Raw genomic sequence first — 23,317 nt, 5'->3', positions numbered from 1 at the left:
GTGGCACACGCCTGTAATCCCAGCTACTCGAGAGGCTGAGGAAGGAGAATTGCTTGAACTCGGAAGGCAGAGGTTGCAGTGAGCCACGATCGCACCACTGCACTCCAGCATGCACGACAGAGTGAGACTCCATCTCTCAAAAAAAAAAATTTTTGCAGAGTCCCTGAAAAGGTCTTGGACTATCAGGAGTCCTTGAACCACACTTTGAGAATTGCATTCTAAATAGTAGCTCGCTTCCTGGAATTAAGCATCTAGGTATAGATATATCTATCTATCTAGATAGATAGATCGATAGACAGATAGATATATCTAGATAGATTGATATATATCTAGATAGATCTATAGATAGATATAGATCTATACAAGATTATTAGGTGTAAGGGATAATCCTAAGTATTATATCTATATATATCTATATCGATGTATCTGTCTGTAAATATCTATATAGATATATCTATCTATAAATTTGTGGTTTTGGCCACTATGTTTGGGATAATCTGTCACTGAGCAAGAGAAAACTAACACAGTTGAAAAAGAACTTACGCAGTTCAAATACCTTAAGAAAAACCTCTTATTTAAGCACGGAGATTTTAAAAACAACCAAAACTGCGGAGTATAAAATAAATGAGCACCCTATTATACTCAGAGCATCCACCGACTTTCCTCTGTAGCACTTGCTGTCACCATGATGCTACCCTCAGTGATGCAGCAAACTGTAGCTTTTATAAACATTTCAAATAAATAAATTATAAGTGATCATTTTATTTCAGGTTATAACATAAAAGTAATCCAGGTCATAGTTCCTTGAAACCTCACAAATTCAAAATGGAAAACCCTACTGGATATCATTACTAAAGTACGTATTAAACTATCCCTGCTAAGTATTATAAATGAAACTAACTATATTTCTATTGATTAAGGACCAAAGACAAGACTACATTTCATACCTTGCTTTCTTCCCCTTGTCTCAGTCTTCCAGGACTTGGAGGAACTGAAGGTCTCTTTCTACCCTTTTCCTGTTGGAAAAGGTCCTGCAACCTGTGGCCAAAAGCAAAAAAAATATATATATATGGTTTGTTTCTAGCCCCTTGAGTGCTGTTTATAAATTTTCTCTTTACAACTTTGAAATCACAAAGTTTTCCTATTTGGATTACCATAGTCTTTAAAGTTATATATAAATAAGAGTAAGTTTTTGTCATATCTAATTAACCAGGAGCATTTGTTGATCTCACTATAGTTGTAAAAAAAAAAATAGCAAATTATTATAAAGAAAAATACTTCTAAAAAATAAATATTTAAATAAAGGCATAAGATAAACATATCAATATACAATATATTTGAAATTGCTGGCCAAAAACCAATAGTGACTTATGGCATACTAATTCAGTTAAAAACAATTCAACAGCACACACATCTGAACAACATTGTTTCAAATTATATTAGAAACAGCATCAAAGGCTGTTCTCCTCTTTGGTTTCTACATCTTCACAAGCTACCTAAAATATAGCACATATATTTTAAAATATAAAGAGGAAAGGAAAGTGACGGGAAACAAAAGGCTCTTTAACTTGAGCACAAAATGAAACATCCATAATTTAAAAATTTTAAGTTTTAAGATATCACATTAGAACAAATGTGGCAATAATATTAAAGAAAACCAGACTGCAAAATCACACCTGTTATTCCAAGCTTGCAGCACTTCACAGAGACTTTGTTTCTTGGCAATGAGTGACTCAAAGACCGACTGCAGTTGCTGAGGGGTATCTACAGAGGAAGACATGAGCCTTGCTTGCATCTTCTCAATCCAGTTCTTGAACTCACCTTCTTCCATCTACAAGGAACAGAAACAACTTCAGGAGACAGAGACACTATACAGACATACCCCAAAAGAAACTGCTATTAAGTTAATAATTAACTTTTGAATTTTCTACCAAAGAAATAAATTACCTCTTTCTGTGCAAAAATATCTTCCATTTTTTCCTCTCTTGTTTTACTAAATGTATCAGTTTTCAAAGATGCAAGTCTTTCATCAATGGCAAGATATACCTGTGAAACTCTAACAATAGCGAGAACATTAAACACTTTAGAAAGGGTGAATCAAATTTTCTATCTCACATAAATAGAAAAAAAAGCTACATGCAAAATGTAATTGAAATTATGTTTTACCTAATTAAGAATTACATAGTTTTGCAGAGTAAATAAGACCTAAAAGGACGTACTTCAAAATTTTAAGTTGTTATGTCTAAAAGAGTTTGGCTTCTTTTTTATTATCTTTCCATAGCGTCTACAATTTTCTTTTTGTACACCAAGCATGCATAGCATACAATTAGAAAATTTACATTTTCAAAGAAAGTAAAATGAATAAATCTGATACTTTAAAATAGCTGTAAATAAACAAAAAAGATGATAAAAGAAACTGAACTTACTTTTGAAAGAAGTCCTTCAGATCCTGAAGAAGGGACACTTTTAATGGGGCCTGACGCTTAATGAATATTTTGGGGAGTGGTACACATACTTCAAGAAGCCGAATGGGAGAATAACTGAGAAGAAAATACAAGGACCAATAGAAAATGAAAAATAGCTTAATATCTTGAATAGAGCTGTATCATGATGTTCAACTATATCCTATGAGGCATAAGAGGAAAAGTTTCTATAAAATCGTATTTTAAAACAATCACAAAAATAATTTTTAGCTGTTACAATAAATATCCTCCCCAATTCTGGAGGGATTTTGTTTTATCTTTCATTACGCTGTAGTACCATCATTTATCCCTTGAAGTTATCCTTACCTGCTGTAAAACCAAAAACGATTGTTATAAACCATCCCTATTAATAAGGAAACTAAAATACCTACAACTAATTGTAGGTATTCATTACTTTCTACCTCCTGAAGATTCTTCATGAGTCTTTGGTTTCCTTTCCACCTGAGGGTTTGTATCGACTAATAAATGCTACAACCCGACTCCCCTGCAAGGCCCTACATGCACGGTTAAAAACTCTTGCTTAAAAAAGGAAATAAGCTCTAATTAGCAAATATCTCCTGAGGGTCTATTATGTGCCAGACACTGTTTTAGGTGCTGAGGATATAACACTAACAATTCCTGTTCTCATAATTTAGGAAAAACAAGATTCAGGTAACAAACAAAACAAATACATATCAGATGTTCAGTACTATGGAGAAAAATATAGCAAGAGAAGCAGAGTGCTAGGATGGGGGAGTGTCAGGGCAGGTGAAATGTGAGCAAAGACTTGTAAGACACAAGGAAGCAACAAGCAGATATCTGGGGAATGAGCAATTCAGAGAGGGAAGAACAAGTACAAGGCTCCCAGGCAGCAACCTACCTGACATACCTGAGGCCCAGTCAGGAGGCCAGTGGGGCAGCAGCAGGATGAGTGAAGAGAGAGCAGTAGAGAGGTCCTGGGCAGCCAGTGCAGGTAGATTAAAGGCCAGTAAATGGACTTTGGCTTTCACTCCAGGTGAAACAGACACCCTTTGGAGTGTCTAGAGCAGAGGAGTGGCCTTAGCTGATTGCCCCTTAACAGAACCACTCTGACTGCTGTGTTGAGAAGAGGCTAAAGGGACAAGGCCAAAGGGAGACTGCTAAGGCTACTACAATAATCCAGGTGAAAGATAACAGAGGCTCAGCCCAAAGTGGTAGTGGTAGAGTTGGTAAAAAGTGCTCAGACTCTGGATATATTTTGAAGGCAGAACCTGAAGGCTGTCTCAAATTATTTAATACCACAACGGCAACTATCAATTCTTTGAACACAGACTTTGAACACAGAATATCAATTCTTTGAACACAGAAATATGTGATTATCCTTCTGATGGTTAATGTCTTGGCAAAAATTCTGACAGACTTTCAGATGCCATCAGATGCCAAAACAATGGTTAAGAGTTAGGCCAGGGCCCGACATGATGGCTCACACTTCTAATCCCCACACTTTGAAAGGCCGAGGCAGGAGAATCACTTGAGCACACTTCAAGACCAGCCTGGGTAACAGTGAGCTCCTGTCTCATATTTTTCTAAAATTTTTATATTAAAATTTTTTTTAAAAAAAGAGTGAGGCTGGTAGTAGATCGACCAAGGTTCAAATCATTACTCCACCACTTGAGAGCTCTGTAAGTGAATGATCGTAAGCTCTGTAAGTGAGGATAATAAGAACTATTTCGTAGGGTAAAGAGTAAATAAAATAATACTGAAAGTTCTTAACACAGTCTGGTCCTCTGCATTTATAAGGGTACAAATGGGGAATCCCACAAATTAATTCAATCTAGTAATGGTGAAAATGTTAAAAAATTCTTAAGGGATTATGAGATCTGAGATCATGCACAAGATTCCTAGGATTTCTTACCTGAAAGACGCCACCATCTGGTTATAGGAGAAATACTGGTGATAATCATGATGGATGGAGTGACCACAGGGCTCAGCGTTGGCTCTGCGAGTATACTGGTGCCCATAAAACCTAAGTTCAAGGTATTTTGCAAATGACATAGACCAGGACTCATTGGAAAGAGCAACAACTGGTGTTACCTGGAATTCAGCAAAAATAGTTTACCTAATCACATATTGAGAATCTCTTTTTCAAAAAATAACATTTTCTTTTTTTTTTTTTTTTGAGATGCAGTCTCGCTCTGTCACCCAGGCTGGAGTGCAGTGGCTCGATCTCAGCTCACTGCAAGCTCCGCCTCTCAGGTTCAGTCCATTCTCCTGCCTCACCCTCCTGAGTAGCTGGGACTACAGGCACGTGCCACCACGCCCGGCTAATTTTTTGTATTTTTAGTAGAGACAGGATTTCACGATGTTAGCCAGGGTGGTCTCGATCTTCTGACCTCGTGATCCACCTGCCTCAGCCTCCCAAAGTGCTGGGATTACAGGTGTGAGCCACCACACCCGGCCAACATTTTCTTTTCTAATACAAACGTTAATATATACTGACTGCAGAAAACTGGGAAAAGAATGAGAAAGTTCAAAGGTGGGTGGACTTGGGGGTGGTGGAGGAGAGCAGCATTACCAGTAAATCCACCAACAACATCAATATACTAGTATATGTTTATTTTTGATGTATTTATATATATATACACACACACACATATACATATATACATACATACATGGACACACACACAGCCAGTATATTTGTAAATAAAAACTCCTATAGTTTCATAGTCTTTTACTTAGCAATATATTGTGAATATTTTCCCACATAAAATATTCTTGCTCAACTTTTCAAATGGCTTCAGAGTATCTGGACATGTATTGAACCAATCCTTACTGATGTGCCTTTAAGACATTACAAGTTTTTCCATACTGAGATGATGTTCTGATGAACATCCTTGTATATACATATTTACAAATATCCACAATTATTCCTGTGGGATAAATTAATAAAGGTGGGAATTGGTAAGTCAAAGGGCATAAACATTTATATGATCTTTGATAATTTTTGCCACATTATCTTCCAAAACAAGTGCACCAGTGTATACAGTCTCCAACAATATTTAAGAATATCAATTTCCCCCACTTTCTTACCCAATCCTAGGAATCAGAATTGAAATTTTTGAAATGTAACCTCCTAAAGAAAAAATTTTAAAGAGATTTTACTGATTTATGCTTATCTGACTACTAATGAATAACATTTATTTGTTATTTGTTTAGTAGCCATTTGCATTAAATTGCATTGTCATGTCCTCTGCCCATTTTTCTATTATCATGGCTCATAGAAATTTGGTATTACATATATTTATGTTTAGTCATATATGTTGTATTTTTCCTTGACACTAGAAGTTTTTCATTTTAGTGTAACAAAACTTACCTTTTCCTTTCTAGCATAAAAAAGCAGAAGTTTTTGTTTCAAAATAAAGTGCATATAGCAAAGCATGTAAGTCATAAAGATCAAATTTAAGTTATTCATTTAGTACCATGGTCAGTCTACCCAGTTAACATATTCTACAACAAACTATTACCAGCTAACTAATAGGAACTAAAGTCGGTAAGAACAATTATGAAACTAAGACTGAGAATTGCTAGAAATAATTTTATGTCTGTATGTTTGCTGCTGCAGGTGCAACTTTGATTTTGCCCTTCTCTACCACTGATTAATGTAGGTCGTGCTATTATTTTATATATAATTCCCATATGTGCCTTCCAAAAGCACACTTTGAAATAACCCAATTAAGGCCAGGCGCTGTGGCTCAGGCCTGTAATCCCAACACTTTGGGAGGCCAAGGTGGGCGATCACCTGAGGTCAGGAGTTTGAGACCAGCCTGGCTAACGTAGTGAAACCTTGCCTCTATTAAAAATACAAAAATTAGCTGGGCATAGTGGCGCATGCCTGTAGTCCCAGCTACTCCAGAGGCTGAGGCAGAGAACAGCTTGAACTCAGGAGACAGAGGTTGCAGTGAGCAGAGATCACACGACTGCACTCCAGACTGGGCGATAGAGCAAGACTCTGTCTCAAAAAAAAAAAAAAAAAAAAAAAACAAAGAAAGAAAGTACCTAATTAAGGTAATAAGTTAAATTTGGAATATTTTATCCAGATTGCAAGCAGTCTGGATAAAAATCATATATTAAAAAAAACACAATATTGGCACCAAATTTTTGCCCCAGAGTTAGAAAAGTAAAGAAAGGCACAAAGAAGAAACAAAACACATGTCCTTTTCTCAAGAACATGCATAAAAACCAATAGAGATCAATTTCAACATGGTCTCATCTGTATGTGAATAGAAATGCTCATATAGGCTCGAATTTATTATACAAATATCCTAATATACTGCAGTTATTGCTTTACAAGTCTGTCTCCTCCCCTAGAGAACAGAAGTCATTCCTTATTCTTTTTTTCATTCCTAGGGCCTAGCACAGTATCTGGCACATAAATGGTGCTAAATGTTTGTTGAATGAATAAACAAAATTGAGATATGTCATGATACAACCTCAAGATACTTTACTGTATAAGGCACTTGTATTTTATTTAATGACTGATACATTCCTAAGATGGGATCTTCAAAAAACGAATACTAGATTGAACGTACAGCACTGGAAGGTAAAATAACAATGACAAACAGAGCTCTATAACAAATAACGAATCCAGTACCATATAGGAAACCTTCTCCTCAGAAAAAAAAAAAACATACAAATAAAGAAATAAATGGCAAACAAAATATAGTAATAGGGTCTATTTACCTGTTTGCAGATTCTACACCAGGAATATGTAAGAATTGTATGCTGATATCCAGGTACTGGAGAATCCAACTCCTTCAGGATTATCTGCACACAGCCTTGGCCATGAACAAAGCGCCGAATATGATGTACCATGGGGGTATCACAGAACATGCTTGGACACTGATAAGAAGGCCTTTGACAAACAAAAGAGCCCTTCTCACATTAAGCATGAAACAGAAATCAGAACCACTGTCAAAGTGCAGCATGACTAGTGAACAATCTGCACAAGGTACTCATGCTGCTCTGAGCCTGCAGCTGAACATCGTCTTCAGCTACAGCACGGTGATAGTTTCCATTTGTTAAGCACCTTCTATTTGCCAAACAATTTTAAAACATTTCCTTTTACCTTCTGATAATTCTAGGGATTGTTATTCCCTATAAAGGGGACTAGTAAAGTGCTTTGTCATGTAAGTGGCGAGTGATGATGCTAAGACTTAAACTGAGGTCTAGATGATTCCAACATTTTACCTCTCATTTGAATCACTGTAAAAAAACAGGTATCCGAAAAATGTTGATGGTAGGGTAATTAGATGGGCAGAGATATGAGGGATGTTCTGGATAAGAGATCTCAGTTTAAATATGAAATAGATTATTACTTCTTTGAATGATATACTCCGATATGCACTATGAAAGTGAGGATCATGTAACAGTCACTTAACATTCGACTCATGTTTACACTTTAGGTTGAAATTTTGAGCATCAAAAATGTGTAATGGAACAGAAGGAAGAAATATGTTCTTACCTGAAACAGTATCTCTCTAAAAATATTCCTAATGTAAGATCATTCTTTCCATAAAATTCCATTGTTACAATCCTAAAGAAGAGACCACCTCTTAGAAACATAAGAATTACCATGCCCCAGAGACATTTCATGAGACCACAAATTATGATTACCTATTAAATGTATGGTACTTACAATGAAGTATGAAAGGAGGTAATGTTCTTTGTTGTTATGAAACAGGTTTTTTAATAAAACAAGTTTAGACTTGCCACACTAAAGCATCTTTTTCACTCCCAATCCACTAGTGTCTTATGAAACTAATGAGGATGCATAAACTATAATATTAATTTAGTAAAACTGATCTGAGTTAAGAAGAGGTAAAGGTTTCCTTTACAAAGGCTTAAGCCCTGTCAGCACAAGGTGGGACTCTGGTCTCCTACTCTCTTGTCCATGCCTTTACTGAGCATGGAAAACAGCAGTTCTTGCTAAAGTGCCAGTTTCTAACTTTTTATCTAACCTATAAATGCTCACAAGACAGTTTGGCTATATAACTGTTGAAATCCACATCTTATTCAAGCCTTCACCTATATATAAACTCCCAGAGAAAATTCCCATGGGTTCTGCCAGTCCCAAGTCTTCCTGCTGAAGCTATACTACTAGAAGAACCCATGAGCTCACTGCTGGAAATAAGTGTTTCAGTTATCCAAAATTAAAACACAGAATATGTTTTGGCATGGAGACAGTGCCCCCAAACAAGAAGTTATGTTCCATAGTACTTTTAAAACTAAAGGTGAACATGTAATGTAAGGCTATGTATGTCTGTGTGAGGTTTTTGTGACAATAATTTGAAAAAAATAATTTAAAACATAAAATGTATTTCAGTTTCTATCAATCTACTTAAGTTTTAGACTAAAACCCATTAATAAAGCAAAAGGTTGACTGCTTTTATAAAAATTATGCCTGAAGGAAAACCTGCCTAAATCGTACATGCTATCATCAAAATGCTTATAAACAAGCTTTTTGTGTGTCAACTTTCTCATATTTTTAAGTACAGGTTGGGCACCCCTAATCTGAAAATCCAAAATGCTCCAAAATCTGAAACTTTTGAGTCCTGATATGGTACCCCAAGAGGGAAATTCCACAACTGAAACCTTTGCTTTCTGGTGGTTCAATGTATACAAACTTTGTTTTATACATAAAATTATTACAAATCTTATATAAAATTAACTTCAGGCTACGTGTACAAGGTGTATATGAAACACAAATGAATTTCATGTTTAGACTTGGGTCCCATCCCCAAGATAACTCATTAAGTATATGCAAGTATTTCCAAATTTGAAAAAATATTAAATCCAAAACACTTCTGGTCCCAAGCATTTCAGATAAGGGAAAGTCAACCAATACAAATTCCTCTTCTATCCCTCACACTTTTTTCACTCTTAATATACTCTCATTTACTTCTACTCATGAACAAACATGTATTTTCATCTTTACTTCACAAGTTTAAAAGTTCTATCAATTCATATATGACCAGCAGTGTGCTGTGTACCTAAATACAGGTCCTAATGATTGTTTTTTTGTTTTTGTTTTTTTTTAATTGCTGGAATTCTGTTCTTATGTGGAATAGTGTAGGGGGAAAAGAATCCTACCAAGGACTGACACAGGCACTAGGAGCATTGCTGGACTGGGCAGAAGAGCTGCTGAAGAGCACACAAAGTCTCTGATGATTAATGGGATTCAGACAGTCCACCTGAAATAGAAGGAATGAATGGATGAGCAAGTGACTGCAACCGCATTCAACCCCAATGCACCAAACACACTCCACTCTATTTGTAAAGCCTCCAGTTATCACTGTGGGGGCTCTGGTCAAGATTTAAAACTACAGAAAACTAAATATAAGGAAGGGCAGTTGGTTTTTGAGAAAAGACAACCCAAAAAGTTTCAATTAAACTTAAAAATACAAAACAATGTCTAGATAGCTTGTTTTCTTAACTTACTCTTTATTTTACACAACTGCACTAAATTATTTTGGAAAAAAATTAATTAAATATACCCATATTTAACAGTCTGAACTGATGGGATATAACATCAATCTGAGACACCCAGAAATCTAAATTCTAAAGTGTTTATTTATCTATGCTTACGGCTGTTTTTGATCATTACAAAGGTAAAACCAGCTCTCTGTTAAAATTGAAATAGTATAGAAGCATATGAAGAAGTTCATAAAATACACAAAACTGCTCCTCCTATGATTCTACTCCACCTCCTAAGCTGAGGAGTTTGACTCTGTGGTTTTAAAATATCTATTCTTTTTGCTAGTTTACATACCTGTCCCACATACACACATCACTTCCTAAGTACAAACAGGGGGTTTTGTTTTTATAAATATGGAATAATGCAACACATGTTAAAACATAATTTGCTTTTTAACACTTCAAATATATCATGGGCTTTATCCAAGTCATTAAATGACTTGAGATCCTGCTCATCCTTAAACTGTTTCAATAAACATCTTTGTACATATATTCTTAAAAAATGCAAGCACCCTTATATAAGCATACTTAATTATTTCTGCAGGATAGATTATAAAAAGTTGGAGTCCTGGGTCAAAGGTATATACATGTATGTGTAAATTAATGGAGACTTTCCTATCACTTTCTATAAATTTATACAAATGTACATATACCTACATTTGTATAAACTTACATAAAATTTATGAAAGGTGTTTTTCCATGCCATCATTAACCATGGGTCTTTTACGACTTTCCTTTTTGTCAATCTGACAAATAAAAAATTATTTAGCACCACTATTATTTAGCACTTCCTTGACTACTAGTGAAATTGAACATACATTATTTAGCACTTCCTTGACTACTGGCAAAATTGGACATCTTTTCGTTTTATTAAACAATTGCATTTCCTCATCTAGCAATGGATTTGTTAATTAGTTTTATTGCTACCATTATCAATAATGGATCTATAAACCTTCCTTAATTTGCTCTCAATTTATGCCTAAAAAGAAAAAGATCACTGTCATAGTTAAATAACAAGGTAAAATGTTTTATGTTAAAAAAAAAAAGAGCTAACTTTTTTTTAGAAAACAAATATATTTGCTGCTAACTTTTTTTTAAAAACACAACTATTTCCTACAATAAGCTTCCATCTCTCACTCCCTGACACAAGGATCCAGGATTATCATACCACATCCAAGTCACGTTGTCAGAAATTTTAAGCAGCTCCACATTTCCCCTTACTTCAGGGATCTTCCTAGCTTACTATAAGCTCATCTTAAAACCCTGAAACCCAGTTTCATTACAATTCTGCTTCATACATATTAAAGTAACACATAAGCCAGCAGACTCAAGACAAAAACAAAAATAGCATAAGAGAAGAAATATTTCACAAATCTGCATGCAGTCTGCCAAACTGATTTTTTTAGCCTGTCTTTGAGGAGTCATTCAACACATCCTAAATGCACAGGAGCATCAGAAAGTGGTCTGGCTCACCTTTGTTGACCACACAGCATCACTCAGAATAAGCCCTCTCTCTTCATCACCCTCGTTTTTGCTTCCTGATTTGCCACTTGAAGTACTTGATGCATCCTTTGAATGAGCAAAAGGGTCTGAATTTTTGGGCTGAATTCTTCCTCCTCTGGCTCGATAATCGGCCAGCATTCTACCCAAGCTCTGGCTATCGCCCAGATGCTCAGCAATTCTAGTGCTCACTAGCTCATGTGAGGGTAAGACTTGAATAGACTTGGCCTGAATACTTCCATTCATGCCCTGAAGTCCAGAGAGATCCCTGAGCAGCTGTTTCTTCCTCCTGTTCTCCATTTCTTTGAATTCTTTATTGAGGAGAGGAGACCAGTAAACCTGCTCTGCAAAATAATCTCGGGTAGAGCATCTCATCCCCTTTTCAGTTAAAAGAAAGGGTTCTCGGAATGTGATTACTGGGGAGATACAGAGGATCACATCTTTTAATTCCTGCTTAAAGGCCAAAGAATAAGTCTTTCGTTTATCTTCAGAGGAGGTGACTTCCTCAGTAACATATAATCCAGTGTCATCCTGTAGAGGGTCTCTAAAGGCTCTTATCTGGCTTTTGGGATCCTGCAGCACAACTGTTTGCTGCAAACTCTCTGGCTGCTCGCTGCCTAAAGCATCTTGTTGGTCATTCACAGGGAGTGGCAACAATGATTCCGGTACAGGTGCAAAGAAAGCACAAGGGAGACCCGCCGGGCAAGCTGTTGTGCTATGTTCTTGATGCTTCACAGAGGCAACAGCCTGCGGAAGATTTTTATTTTCCTGCTCACCCTTCTCAAACACAATCCTCGATTCCAGCAAACTGCTATCATCACAGGGCAGAGACTCAGGAGGGATGTCAGGATCCCAGGGGATGGAACCTCCACCGTACTGCTCTTGGACAGCCCCCTCATGCCCTCGTCCCTCAATCAGGGAATGGAATGAAGGGTTTTGCATTAATGTGGGAGGCATAGCAAATTCATCCATGAGAAAGGATATTTCTAGTTGAGAATGATAAGCAACACAGATCATAAATATTAGGATCTCCTTAACTCGAGCCAGCTCATAATCAGAGCCTCCTCTTAGCTTGATTGTACAGCCTAGGTGCTGTGGACAACCTTCAAAAAACATCAGTGTCTTGGTTTGTTCTACAAACAAAAACAAACAGAAAGTTAAGATGGTGGAGGTGGCAATCCAGAAGTCCAAATAGAATTAATTCACTCTCTTAACATCTGTAAAAGAAAAACTCTTACACGAATAAGATCACAGTTGCCTATCCTCACTTACCCACTATTAATAGGTATTTCCTAGTAAGTAAACATTGTAGTAGTGATAAGTTAACTCTTTTCCTCAGGTCAATCTATGCTAAAGATCACTCACCATTAGGCAACTGAAATATCTGCATATAAAATTTGTGACAAGTGCCCAGGTGTGGTTTTGTAAGCAGCTGGTCCATTGACATCACTAAATCACCTTGGGTCATTCGACTGATTCGTTCCAAAACTTGCTACAAAACAGAAAAACATTGTATTACAAAACTAGAGAAGAATAAAAATCTTTGTAAATTTAATCTGGAAAAGTAATTTTTAATTTTTTAATGGAAAAATTAAAAAATAACATTCACAAATTTCCTTTTTAATAAATATATGATGAATTTTTTTATTCTGGATTCTTCTACACTTAGTTGCTTAGTAATCAATATATGCCCACTGAAACCTTACTCATATTAATAACATTATAAAAATGCACTTAAGTATCATGGATTACCACAAGATAATGTGGGGAGAAAAACAACTTCCTAGAATTGGCCCCTGTTCTGCACAGGGTAAACTTTTCAAGGGAGAGAACGTTTTCTGCTTGAGCAATTCTCCAACAAAAACGAAGGATCAACAAATACCTAGTGATTAACTAATGTCCATTTCACTTTTGGTCTTGTAGACACCAATAAGTATTACATAATCAATTATACTTTCTTCCAGTTCCAGTCTGAAATTCTGAATCTTAATGAAATAGGTGCCATATCTTCTGTCCCACGTTCAATACAAATAGAACAGCAAAGAAAAAAAGATTCTTGTATACCTACCATACGTGCATATAAATTTAAAAGCTGTGATTTTTTTAAAATACAATAGAAAATTAAAAACACTCACTGACTTCACATTAATGACCAAAGTAATGCCATGTTCCAATAACATGTCCTGGGCAATCCGAGACACTGTTTTCTCAACAAGAACCAAGGTGGGTCGAACATCAACTATTCGCTGGACATAATTCTTCAAGAATTCCCTTTCCTAAGTAAGATAAATCAGAAATATTACACCTGGTAAAATGCAGTATCTGGACATATTAAAATATCATCAGAGTGAACAGGCAACCTACAGAATGGGAGAAAATTTTTGCAATATACTCATCTGACAAAGGGCTAGTATCCAGAATCTACAAAAAACTCAAACAAATTTACAAGAAAAAAACAAACAACCCCATCAAAAAGTGGGCGAAGCACATGAACAGACACTTCTCAAAAGAAGACATATATGCACCCAACAGACACATGAAAAAATGCTCATCATCACTGGCCATCAGAGACATGCAAATCAAAACCACAATGAGATACCATCTCACACCAGTTAGAATGGCAATCATTAAAAAGTCAGGAAACAACATGTGCTGGAGAGGATGTGGAGAAATAGGAACACTTTTACACTGTTGGTGGGACTGTAAACTAGTTCAACATTGTGGAAGACAGTGTGGTGATTCCTCAGGGATCTAGAACTAGAAATACCATTTGACCCAGCCATCCCATTACTGGGTATATACCCAAAGGATTATAAATCATGCTGCTATAAAGACACATGCACAAGTATGTTTATTGCGGCACTATTCACAAGAGCAAAGACTTGGAACCAACCCAAATGTCCAACAATGATAGACTGGATTAAGAAAATGTGGCACATACACACCATGGAATACTCTGCAGCCAGAGAAAAGGATGAGTTCATGTCCTTTGTAGGGACATGGATGAAATTGGAAATCATCATTCTCAGTAAACTATCGCAAGGACAAAAAACCAAACACTGCATGTTCTCACTCATAGATGGGAATTGAACAATGAGAACACAAGGACACAGGAAGGGGAACATCACACTCTGGGGACTGTTGTGGGGTGGGGGGAGGGGGGAGGAATAGCATTAGGAGATATACCTAATGCTAAATGACGAGTTAATGGGTGCAGCACACCAGCATGGCACATGTATACATATGTAACTAACCTGCACATTGTGCACATGTACCCTAAAACTTAAAGTATACTACTACTAATAATAATAAAATAAAAATAAAGAAGAAAATGTGGCACATACACACCATGGAATACTCTGCAGCCATAAAAAAGGATGAGTTCACGTCCTTTGTAGGGACATGGATGAAGCTGGAAACCATCATTCTCAGCAAACTATCACAAGGACAAAAAACCAAACACCGCATGTTCTCACTCATAGGTGGGAATTCAACAATGAGAACACTTGGACACAGGAAGGGAAACATCATACACGGGGGCCTGTCATGGGGTGGGGGAGGGGGGAGGGATAGCATTAGGAGATATACCTAATGTAAATGACAAGTTAATGGGTGCAACACACGAACATGGCATATGTATACATATGTAACAAACCTGCACATTGTGCACATGTACCCTAGAACTTAAAGTGTAATAAAATATATATATATATCAAGATAGCTTGACTATTATCAATCTTAGACTAAATTTTCTTCATCCACAAATAAGTCTGTAAGCAAATTAATGCAAACACAGTAAGAATCTCATTCATCATTCTAAACTTGATTATGCTGACAAGAGTTTCAGGAGAAATTCCATTCTCCAACTAACTTTCCTTGAAAGATTTTCAATTCTTAATTTAAAAGCCAAGAATCCAATTAGCTAGTTCAGAGGTTAAAAAAAAACAAGAACAACAAAAAACCTAACCTCACAACTCCCAAAATAAAAGCAATTTCTAAGTTTTTGGTTTTTTTTTTTTTTTTTTAAGAGACAGGGTCTCATTCTGTTACCCAGGCTGGAGTGCAGAGGTGCCGTCATAGCTCACTGTGACCTCAAAGTCCTGGGCTCAAGCAATCCTCCTGCTTCACCCTTCTAGGACTACAGGCACACATCACCATGCCTGCCTAATTTTTTCTATTTTTTGTAGAAACAGAGTCTCACTATGTTACCCAGGCTGGTCTTGAACTCCTGTCCTCAAGCAATCCTCCTGCCTTCAGCTCCAAAAGTGTAATCACAAGTGTCAGCCACTATGCCCATCCCTAAGTTGTTTTAGTAGGGTTATGAATTCTCTCCTCTACATTCTGAAACCAACATGAGTTATCCCTTTTTCTGGATCTCTGAATAAATAACTCTAACAGATGCTATTTCAGCTACTTCCTAATTCCAATTTCCCAACAGATCATATAATACCTAGAACAGCTACAGTTAAAGATCTCAAACATAATGCTAATAGAATTTTATCACAAAGGCTTAATTTCAAAAGAAATGAATATTGTGGCTCACGCCTGTAATCCCAGCATTTTGGGACGCCTCGGGCGGATCACCTGACATCTGGAGCTCAAGACCAGCCTGGCCAACATGATGAAACCCCGTCTCTACTAAAAAAATACAAAAATTAGCCAGGCGTGGTGGCAGGCACCTGTAATCCCAGCTACTCGAGAGGCTGAGGCAGGAGAATAGCTTGAACCCGGGAGGCGGGGGTTTCAGTGAGCCAAGATTGCACCATTGCGCTCCAGCCTGGGGGACAAGAGCGAGACTTCGTCTCAAAAAAAAAAAAAAAGAAAAGAAAAGAAAAAGAAAAAAGAAGTATTTCCCTTTATTTCTTTAGAGTTCTCTACTAAAATGTCTAGTCAAAACCCATCATTTTTACTGATAGCACAGCTGAATTCCAAAGAGAAAACAGCCCCAGGTCACAGAGTTCTTAAATAATACAGCAGAGTTTTATAAAGCACTGTCCCTTTTACTACAACTCATTTTCTCTTATTGTTATCTAGGAAATCAGTACGAAAGTGATTGCTCCTACCACTCTTGAAAAAAATGTATTTACCTAGGAATTTTCAAGTAATGCTTTTCCTAAATGTTTCTGGAACCCAGCATAAGTGTTTCCACTATAATATAATATACACATTCCCTAAAAGCTTCCATTTTGAATGACCACAAAGTAAAATTAACAGTATTTATGGGAGAAAAGGAGTTGGAGCAGAAAACTTAAAACCTATGCAACTTTATACCTTCAGCACTAATAAAAATAATAATTGGTACCTTAAGAGGAATCATGGAGAGCCCAGGCAGAGAGCTTCATATGGCATGAGGCTGCCTCAAGTAAAATTAAATGCACAAAAACTATTGCAACGCTACAACTAGAAATGGAGCTCTGAGCAGCAAAGCTACCAAGAACCACACAGAGATGCGGGTGTGCCTCCCTGGGGAGAGAGCCCTGCAAGCAAAAGCTCACTTTTACTTTCTTAAAATAGAGCTGGAAGGGTTTCTGCCTGTGTAGCAGCTGAGCTGAGACTGTTTTCCTTTCCGGCTGAGGGTTATAACCTACTGCAGCTATTCTGGGCCTCCTTGCTTAGGAAAAACCACTGAGAAACCAACACAACTTTCATCTGACATTATTCTGTTTGCCAACTACATATAAGCTAACTGATGTTCTAGAAATATGTTTTAGTAGCATAGACTGTATTACAAACCAGAGATTCCATTAGAAATCTGGTAAGTTCGAAAAATTCCCACAGTAAATCAGTGGATTAAGTGGGAAAGGGAAATTAGTATTTGGATTTTCACTTTTTCTTCCTTATATCCTTGAACAGTCACATGTTACCTTTAACACTTTGAAACTTTAAAAATAATGAGTGACAGAGGTTTTGGTAAGCTATCAAGTTTGCCTATCCAATTTAATTAGCTAGAATTAAGTCAAAATCATTAAGAGTTTATAAGCATCATGGTACACAAACATCCCTCTAAATTATTATTTTCAGTAGTAAATTCTTACCTGAAGCACAATAGGATCAATGCAAGTAAACTTAGTTTCTTCTCTGTAGAGATACTCAATGGAACACTTCAACAGAAGAATTTTGGGGTTTTTAATACAAGAATTCATCTACAAAAAATGAACAGTTTGTTAAAGTGTTTAAAGGTTTGCATTTTACAGCCCTCCTTTAATTATAACTTTAAATCTATATTGTTCATAATTCCTACTAACTTAATGTATCTCATATTAGTATTAATATACTCTCATTTAGTTCTTTTATGGTATTAAATTTTTTCAAAGCAAATAATATGTTCAGAACAATGCAAAATTCTTCAAAAAATGGCTTTTCTTTCTTAATACTACTTTGATCTTCTATACTCTTTAACTTTTTTTATTTCTGATGTTGTAAGAAGAAACATCATGCCCTGAGTGTGCACGGAGGGAGCAGTATTTAATGACGGGTTACTTCACAAACTCCAAGAAATAAGCAACTTTAAAAGCATATTTTAGTCTGTCTAAAATTGAAGAGGAGAAGAGGGAGAACAGAATTAAAATGCCTCCTGAACATATTGCTAATATAATAAATTTCCAAACAATCATTAAGGTGGCAAGCTGAAATAGGAAACATGAAGTTCAAAAAGAAAATCTGAAAGCATCTCAAGAAGCAGAGACTCAAATAATATACCCTAACCGTGTGCTTAAAGCCACAGGCAGAATAGCAATTGAGGTTTCAGGCTGACCAAGTTTATGGACCCCAAACTGGCAAACAGTTCCGAAAACAGTGACTCACCAGCTGGGAAACTCAATTCAGGACTCTTTTTAGCAACTACAAATCAAGGACTATCTCTAATCAGTGGGGCAAGACAGTCATTCATGCATATGTTTCCACCACACCTACATACAAATTTTCCTCACTTTCTGAGAAGGCACAACATATTTACCTCTTAATTCAACAAATATCATTTAATTTGGTTTAAAGTTCTCCTTTAAAGGGTAATGTGTGGTTTTAGTAAGACTCTGTGTAGAAATATTGACTGATGTGGAATTATTGCAATAAACTACGCGATAAGTACAAAACTCAAGCCAAGTATATTTTTATTTATCTATGGTCACTAATAATTTTCAGGAATCTTAATGCCTTAGAAAAAACTATATTAAGCTCAACTTAGAAAAAAAATGAAAACAAGACTAGAGTTCATCCATCTGGTTGCTCAGGCTAGAAATCTGCCTCAGCTCTCGCTGTAACAAAATCAGTATCCCCAGAAGTGGGGCCAGGGTATCTCTGTTTTGAATGTTTCCGCTGGTGATTCTGAAGCACAGCAAGGTTTGAGAACACTACTATAGAACAATGTTATCTCAAAATGCAAGGACCAACAAATGACACTGGAAACACCTGAAGTGCCTACTTTTTTTTTTTTTTTTTTTTTTTTGAGACGGAGTCTCACTCTGTTGCCCAGGCTGCAGTGCAGTGGCGTGATCTCAGCTCACTGCAACCTTCGCCTCCAAGGTTCAAGAGATTCTTCTGCCTCAGCCTCCCGAGTAGCTGAGACTACAGGCACACGCCACCACGCCGGCTAACTTTTGTATTTTTAGTCGAGATGGGGTTTCACCATATGGCCAGGCTGGTCTCAAAATCCTGACATCGTGATCCGCCAGCCTCGGCCTCCCAAAGTGCTGGGATTACACACTCAGCCTAGTGCCTACTTTAAATACAGTACCACCATTTCCCTAACATCCATACACTCCCATTGCCCTTAACCTACTGAATGAGAATTTCTAGGGGTTAGGTTAAGAACAGACATTTTTAAAAGGTCCACATGTGATCTCAATGTATGTACACTACACTGAGAATCAAAAGATTTCAGAATAAAGTTCAAGACCTTTAATGACATACAAAGCCCTTGCCTGCTTCCTCCAGCTTCATCTACATTGCCCATATTACACCTTAGGAACTCAGAGTCTCCTTAATACCCCAGGTTATCTCACTCCACTCCTTTGTGCTAGTGCTACAAAGATATAAGGTGAGAAGGATAACAGAAGAAGACTGACAGTTCTGTAGCCGAGCACTACAAGAGCTATCAGTTTTAGAATGCTAAGCCTCTGGAAGGACTCCAGCCTACTAGAGAAACCCTGTCTCCCTAAGACGTAACAGGATCAGGAGATAAATAATGCCAGTATCTTATCATTCTGTTAATCTAGAAGCCTGATCCTCTCCCCTTCCTCCTTCTGTCTGGTGAATTCCCATTATTCAAATTCCAATCCATTCATCCTCAGCTCTGGGAAATCTTCCCTGAACCAACCAAATTTCACCCCTATGGCAGACACAGCTGCCTTTCATTGTCCATTGTCCATTTCTTCCATAACTAAGGTGCCCCAACTTGTTACCTAAGCACACAGCCATGGTTTGCTGAACTTCACTGCTGAACTGAATCACATTACCTTTTTATGTGCAATGTTCTTGGTACAAACAAAGCCATTGACAACCACAGAATCAAACTTCTTTCCACCTGGGATCTAATGGAACAATTAAGAAAACAATAAAATTCAATGATAACATGCTTAGAATCTAGTTAGATGTACGCTATTATTTCTTTCCATTTTTTTAAAACTATTATGTAATCAAATAAGAACAAAAAATTTCAGGAAATAATACTTCCTTTCAACCAACGATCAATGGCATCTCTGCATGACTCTGTTTTCCCATTCCCTGTTCTCTAATGTACTACCCTAGGACTCTAAAGTACTCACTGACTGAATAAACTAGTGCCATGTGGCAGTTAACACTATTGTTTAAGTTAAATATCATAGGGAAAAAGCACACACAGGACTCCATTACTATCTAAATCAGGGGTGTCCAATCTTTCGACTTCCCTGGGCCTCACTGGAAGAAGAATTGTACTGGGCCACACATAAAATCCACTAATAACAGCTGATGAGCTTAAAAAAAAAAAATCGCATTGTGGTTTTGATTTGCATTTCTCTGATGGCCAGTGATGATGAGCATTTTTTCATGTGTCTTTTGACTGCATAAATGTCTTCTTTTGAGAAGTGTCTGTTCGTATCCTTTGCTCACTTTTTGATGGGGTTGTTTTTTTCTTGTAAATTTGTTTGAGTTCATCGTAGATTGTGGATATTAGCCCTTTGTCAGATGAGTAGGTTGCGAAAATTTTCTCCCATTTTGTAGGTTGCCTGTTCACTCTGATGGTAGTTTCTTTTGCTGTGCAGAAGCTCTTCAGTTTAATTAGATCCCATTTGTCAATTTTGGCTTTTGTTGCCGTTGCTTTTGGTGTTTTAGACATGAAGTCCTTGCCCATGCCTATGTCCTGAATGGTAATGCCTAGGTTTTCTTCTAGGGTTTTTATGGTTTTAGGTCTAATGTTTAAGTCTTTAATCCATCTTGAATTAATTTTTGTATAAGATGTAAGGAAGGGATCCAGTTTCAGCTTTCTACATATGGTTAGGCAGTTTTCCCAGCACCATTTATTAAATAGGGAATCCTTTCCCCATTGCTTGTTTTTCTCAGGTTTGTCAAAGATCAGATAGTTGTAGATATGCAGCATTATTTCTGAGGGTTCTGTTCTGTTCCATTGATCTATATCTCTGTTTTGGTACCAGTACCACGCTGTTTTGGTTACTGTAGCCTTGTAGTATAGTTTGAAGTCAGGTAGCATGATGCCTCCAGCTTTGTTCTTTTGGCTTAGGATTGACTTGGCGATGCGGGCTCTTTTTTGGTTCCATATGAACTTTAAAGTAGTTTTTTCATCAGAGAAATGCAAATCAAAACCACAATGAGATACCATCTCACACCAGTTAGAATGGCAATCATTAAAAAGTCAGGAAACAACAGGTGCTGGAGAGGATGTGGAGAAATAGGAACACTTCTACACTGTTGGTGGGACTGTAAACTAGTTCAACCATTGTGGAAGTCAGTGTGGTGATTCCTCAGGGATCTAGAACTAGAAATACCATTTGACCCAGCCATCCCATTACTGGGTATATACCCAAAGGACTATAAATCATGCTGCTATAAAGACACATGCACAAGTATGTTTATTGCGGCACTATTCACAAGAGCAAAGACTTGGAACCAACCCAAATGTCCAACAATGATAGACTGGATTAAGAAAATGTGACACATACACACCATGGAATACTATGCAACCATAAAAAAGGATGAGTTCATGTCCTTTGTAGGGACGTGGATGAAATTGGAAATCATCATTCTCAGTAAACTATCACAAGGACGAAAAACCAAACACCGCATGTTCTCACTCATAGATGGGAATTGAACAATGAGAACACATGGACACAGGAAGGGGAACATCACAGTCTGGGGACTGTTGTGGGGTGGGGGGCGGGGTGAGGGATAGCATTAGGTGATATACCTAATGCTAAATGACGAGTTAATGGGTGCAGCACACCAGCATGGCACATGTATACATATGTAACTAACCTGCACATTGTGCACATGTACCCTAAAACTTAAAGTATAATAATAATTTTAAAAAAAGAACGAGACATACAAAAGTTAAAAAAAAAAAAAATCGCAAAAAATGTCATAATGTTTTAAGAAGTTTATGAATTGGTGTTGGGCCGGATTCAAAGCAGTCTTGGGCTGCATGCAGCCCACAGGCCACAAGTGGGACAAGCTTGATCTAAATAAAGCAAATTACCCACTGCTTTTCCTCCGAACAGTGATCACAATCTGTGAGAACAGGCTTTCTCAAAGCTGACTTGTCAAGAAGAGGAAGCAAGAAAGGAAGAACCTATCTCTGGTTTGGGTTCCCAACTCATCTCCGATATAACTCATCCTTTCCATTGACCTTTCACTTCCTATGCGTGGCTTCCATGACTCCTAAGTGCGCTGCTAACAAACAAAGCAGACAGCAAAACCTCCTACTCCTCACCTAGCACCCCTCAGGGTAATGACTCTTTTCAGATTACCATTAAGACAAAAATTACAATCAGTCCTGCCTCATCAGTTCCTAGCATTAGTAAAACATTAGCAGAGCTCACTTTTTTGATGTGGACAAACTGACGGATATCCATGTCATCATCCTGGTTCTTGACATCAGGTCGGACTGTCTGAACAACCTGGCAGACCAATGACACGATGATGTCCCTCCAAGATGATGACAGTGAGTCACTATGGAGCAACTGCTGGAGTAGTGCCATCATGTGGTTATGATTAGCTGAACTACAAAAATATTATAAGAAAGAAGTTTGCATAGTTAATACTGCCAGAGACAATAATTCTGATGATAAAACAAACAGCCTACAAAGAAATAAACATTTCAATTATGGCTCACAGATAAGATTTTCTAGGTCAATATCATTCTTTCATTATATCTGTACCTTAAGGATTTTGCATATAAATGAAATCTGAATATCTTCCACTAAGAAGTCCCCTGCAATTGACTGAAATGAAATTTTAACACGTAAAATGGGGACAGACAAGCACAGTTTGGGGCTTTTGTTTTTGTTTTTTTCTCTGAGACGAAGTCTTGCTCTGTTGCCTAGGTTGGAGTGCAGTGGCGCGATCTCAGCTCACTGCAACCTCCGCCTCTTGAGTTCAAGCAATCCTCCTGTCTCAGCCTCTGAGTAGTTGGGATTACAGGCCAGCGCCACCACGCCTGGCTAATTTTTGTATTATTAGTAGAGACGGGGTTTTACCATGTTGGCCAGGCTGGTCTCGACCTTCTGAGCTTGTGATCCTCCCGCCTCAGCCTCCCAAAGTGCTGGGATTACAGGCGTGAGCCACTGCACCCAGCCGGGGCTCTTGGTTTTATAAGAAATTTAATCACAAGTCAAAATAGACTTTATTTC

At 37.3% G+C, this 23,317-nt stretch overlaps 1 protein-coding gene across 30 annotated transcripts in view; it reads right to left on the bottom strand.

Moving 5' to 3' along the window:
* The window catches only part of PIKFYVE (phosphoinositide kinase, FYVE-type zinc finger containing), a 92,611-nt gene that overhangs the window by 20,797 nt on the left and 48,497 nt on the right, over positions 1-23,317 (bottom strand). For 29 of the 30 annotated variants that reach the window (XR_678623.5, XR_010149859.1, XM_516057.8 and 26 more), the window contains 14 exons: positions 22,508-22,688; positions 19,931-20,005; positions 17,513-17,620; positions 13,613-13,753; positions 12,843-12,969; positions 11,451-12,610; positions 9,594-9,694; positions 7,966-8,037; positions 7,185-7,356; positions 4,357-4,535; positions 2,427-2,540; positions 1,948-2,056; positions 1,677-1,831; positions 948-1,038 (listed from right to left, as the gene is read on the bottom strand). Coding sequence is in view for 28 of the 30 variants with exons in the window: in XM_516057.8 (XP_516057.3) it covers positions 948-1,038; positions 1,677-1,831; positions 1,948-2,056; positions 2,427-2,540; positions 4,357-4,535; positions 7,185-7,356; positions 7,966-8,037; positions 9,594-9,694; positions 11,451-12,610; positions 12,843-12,969; positions 13,613-13,753; positions 17,513-17,620; positions 19,931-20,005; positions 22,508-22,688 (2,785 nt within the window). In the remaining 2 variants the exon portion in view is untranslated. The remainder of the gene's footprint in view (positions 1-947; positions 1,039-1,676; positions 1,832-1,947; positions 2,057-2,426; positions 2,541-4,356; positions 4,536-7,184; positions 7,357-7,965; positions 8,038-9,593; positions 9,695-11,450; positions 12,611-12,842; positions 12,970-13,612; positions 13,754-17,512; positions 17,621-19,930; positions 20,006-22,507; positions 22,689-23,317) is intronic. The other variant, XM_009444132.5, reaches the window with a different exon arrangement.

The sequence above is a fragment of the Pan troglodytes genome, chromosome 13 (assembly GCF_028858775.2).
Source record: "Pan troglodytes isolate AG18354 chromosome 13, NHGRI_mPanTro3-v2.0_pri, whole genome shotgun sequence".
Classification (NCBI taxonomy): Eukaryota; Metazoa; Chordata; class Mammalia; order Primates; family Hominidae; genus Pan; species Pan troglodytes.
Note: the sequence above shows the minus strand (reverse complement) of the source record. Positions and strands in the feature narration are given on the sequence as shown.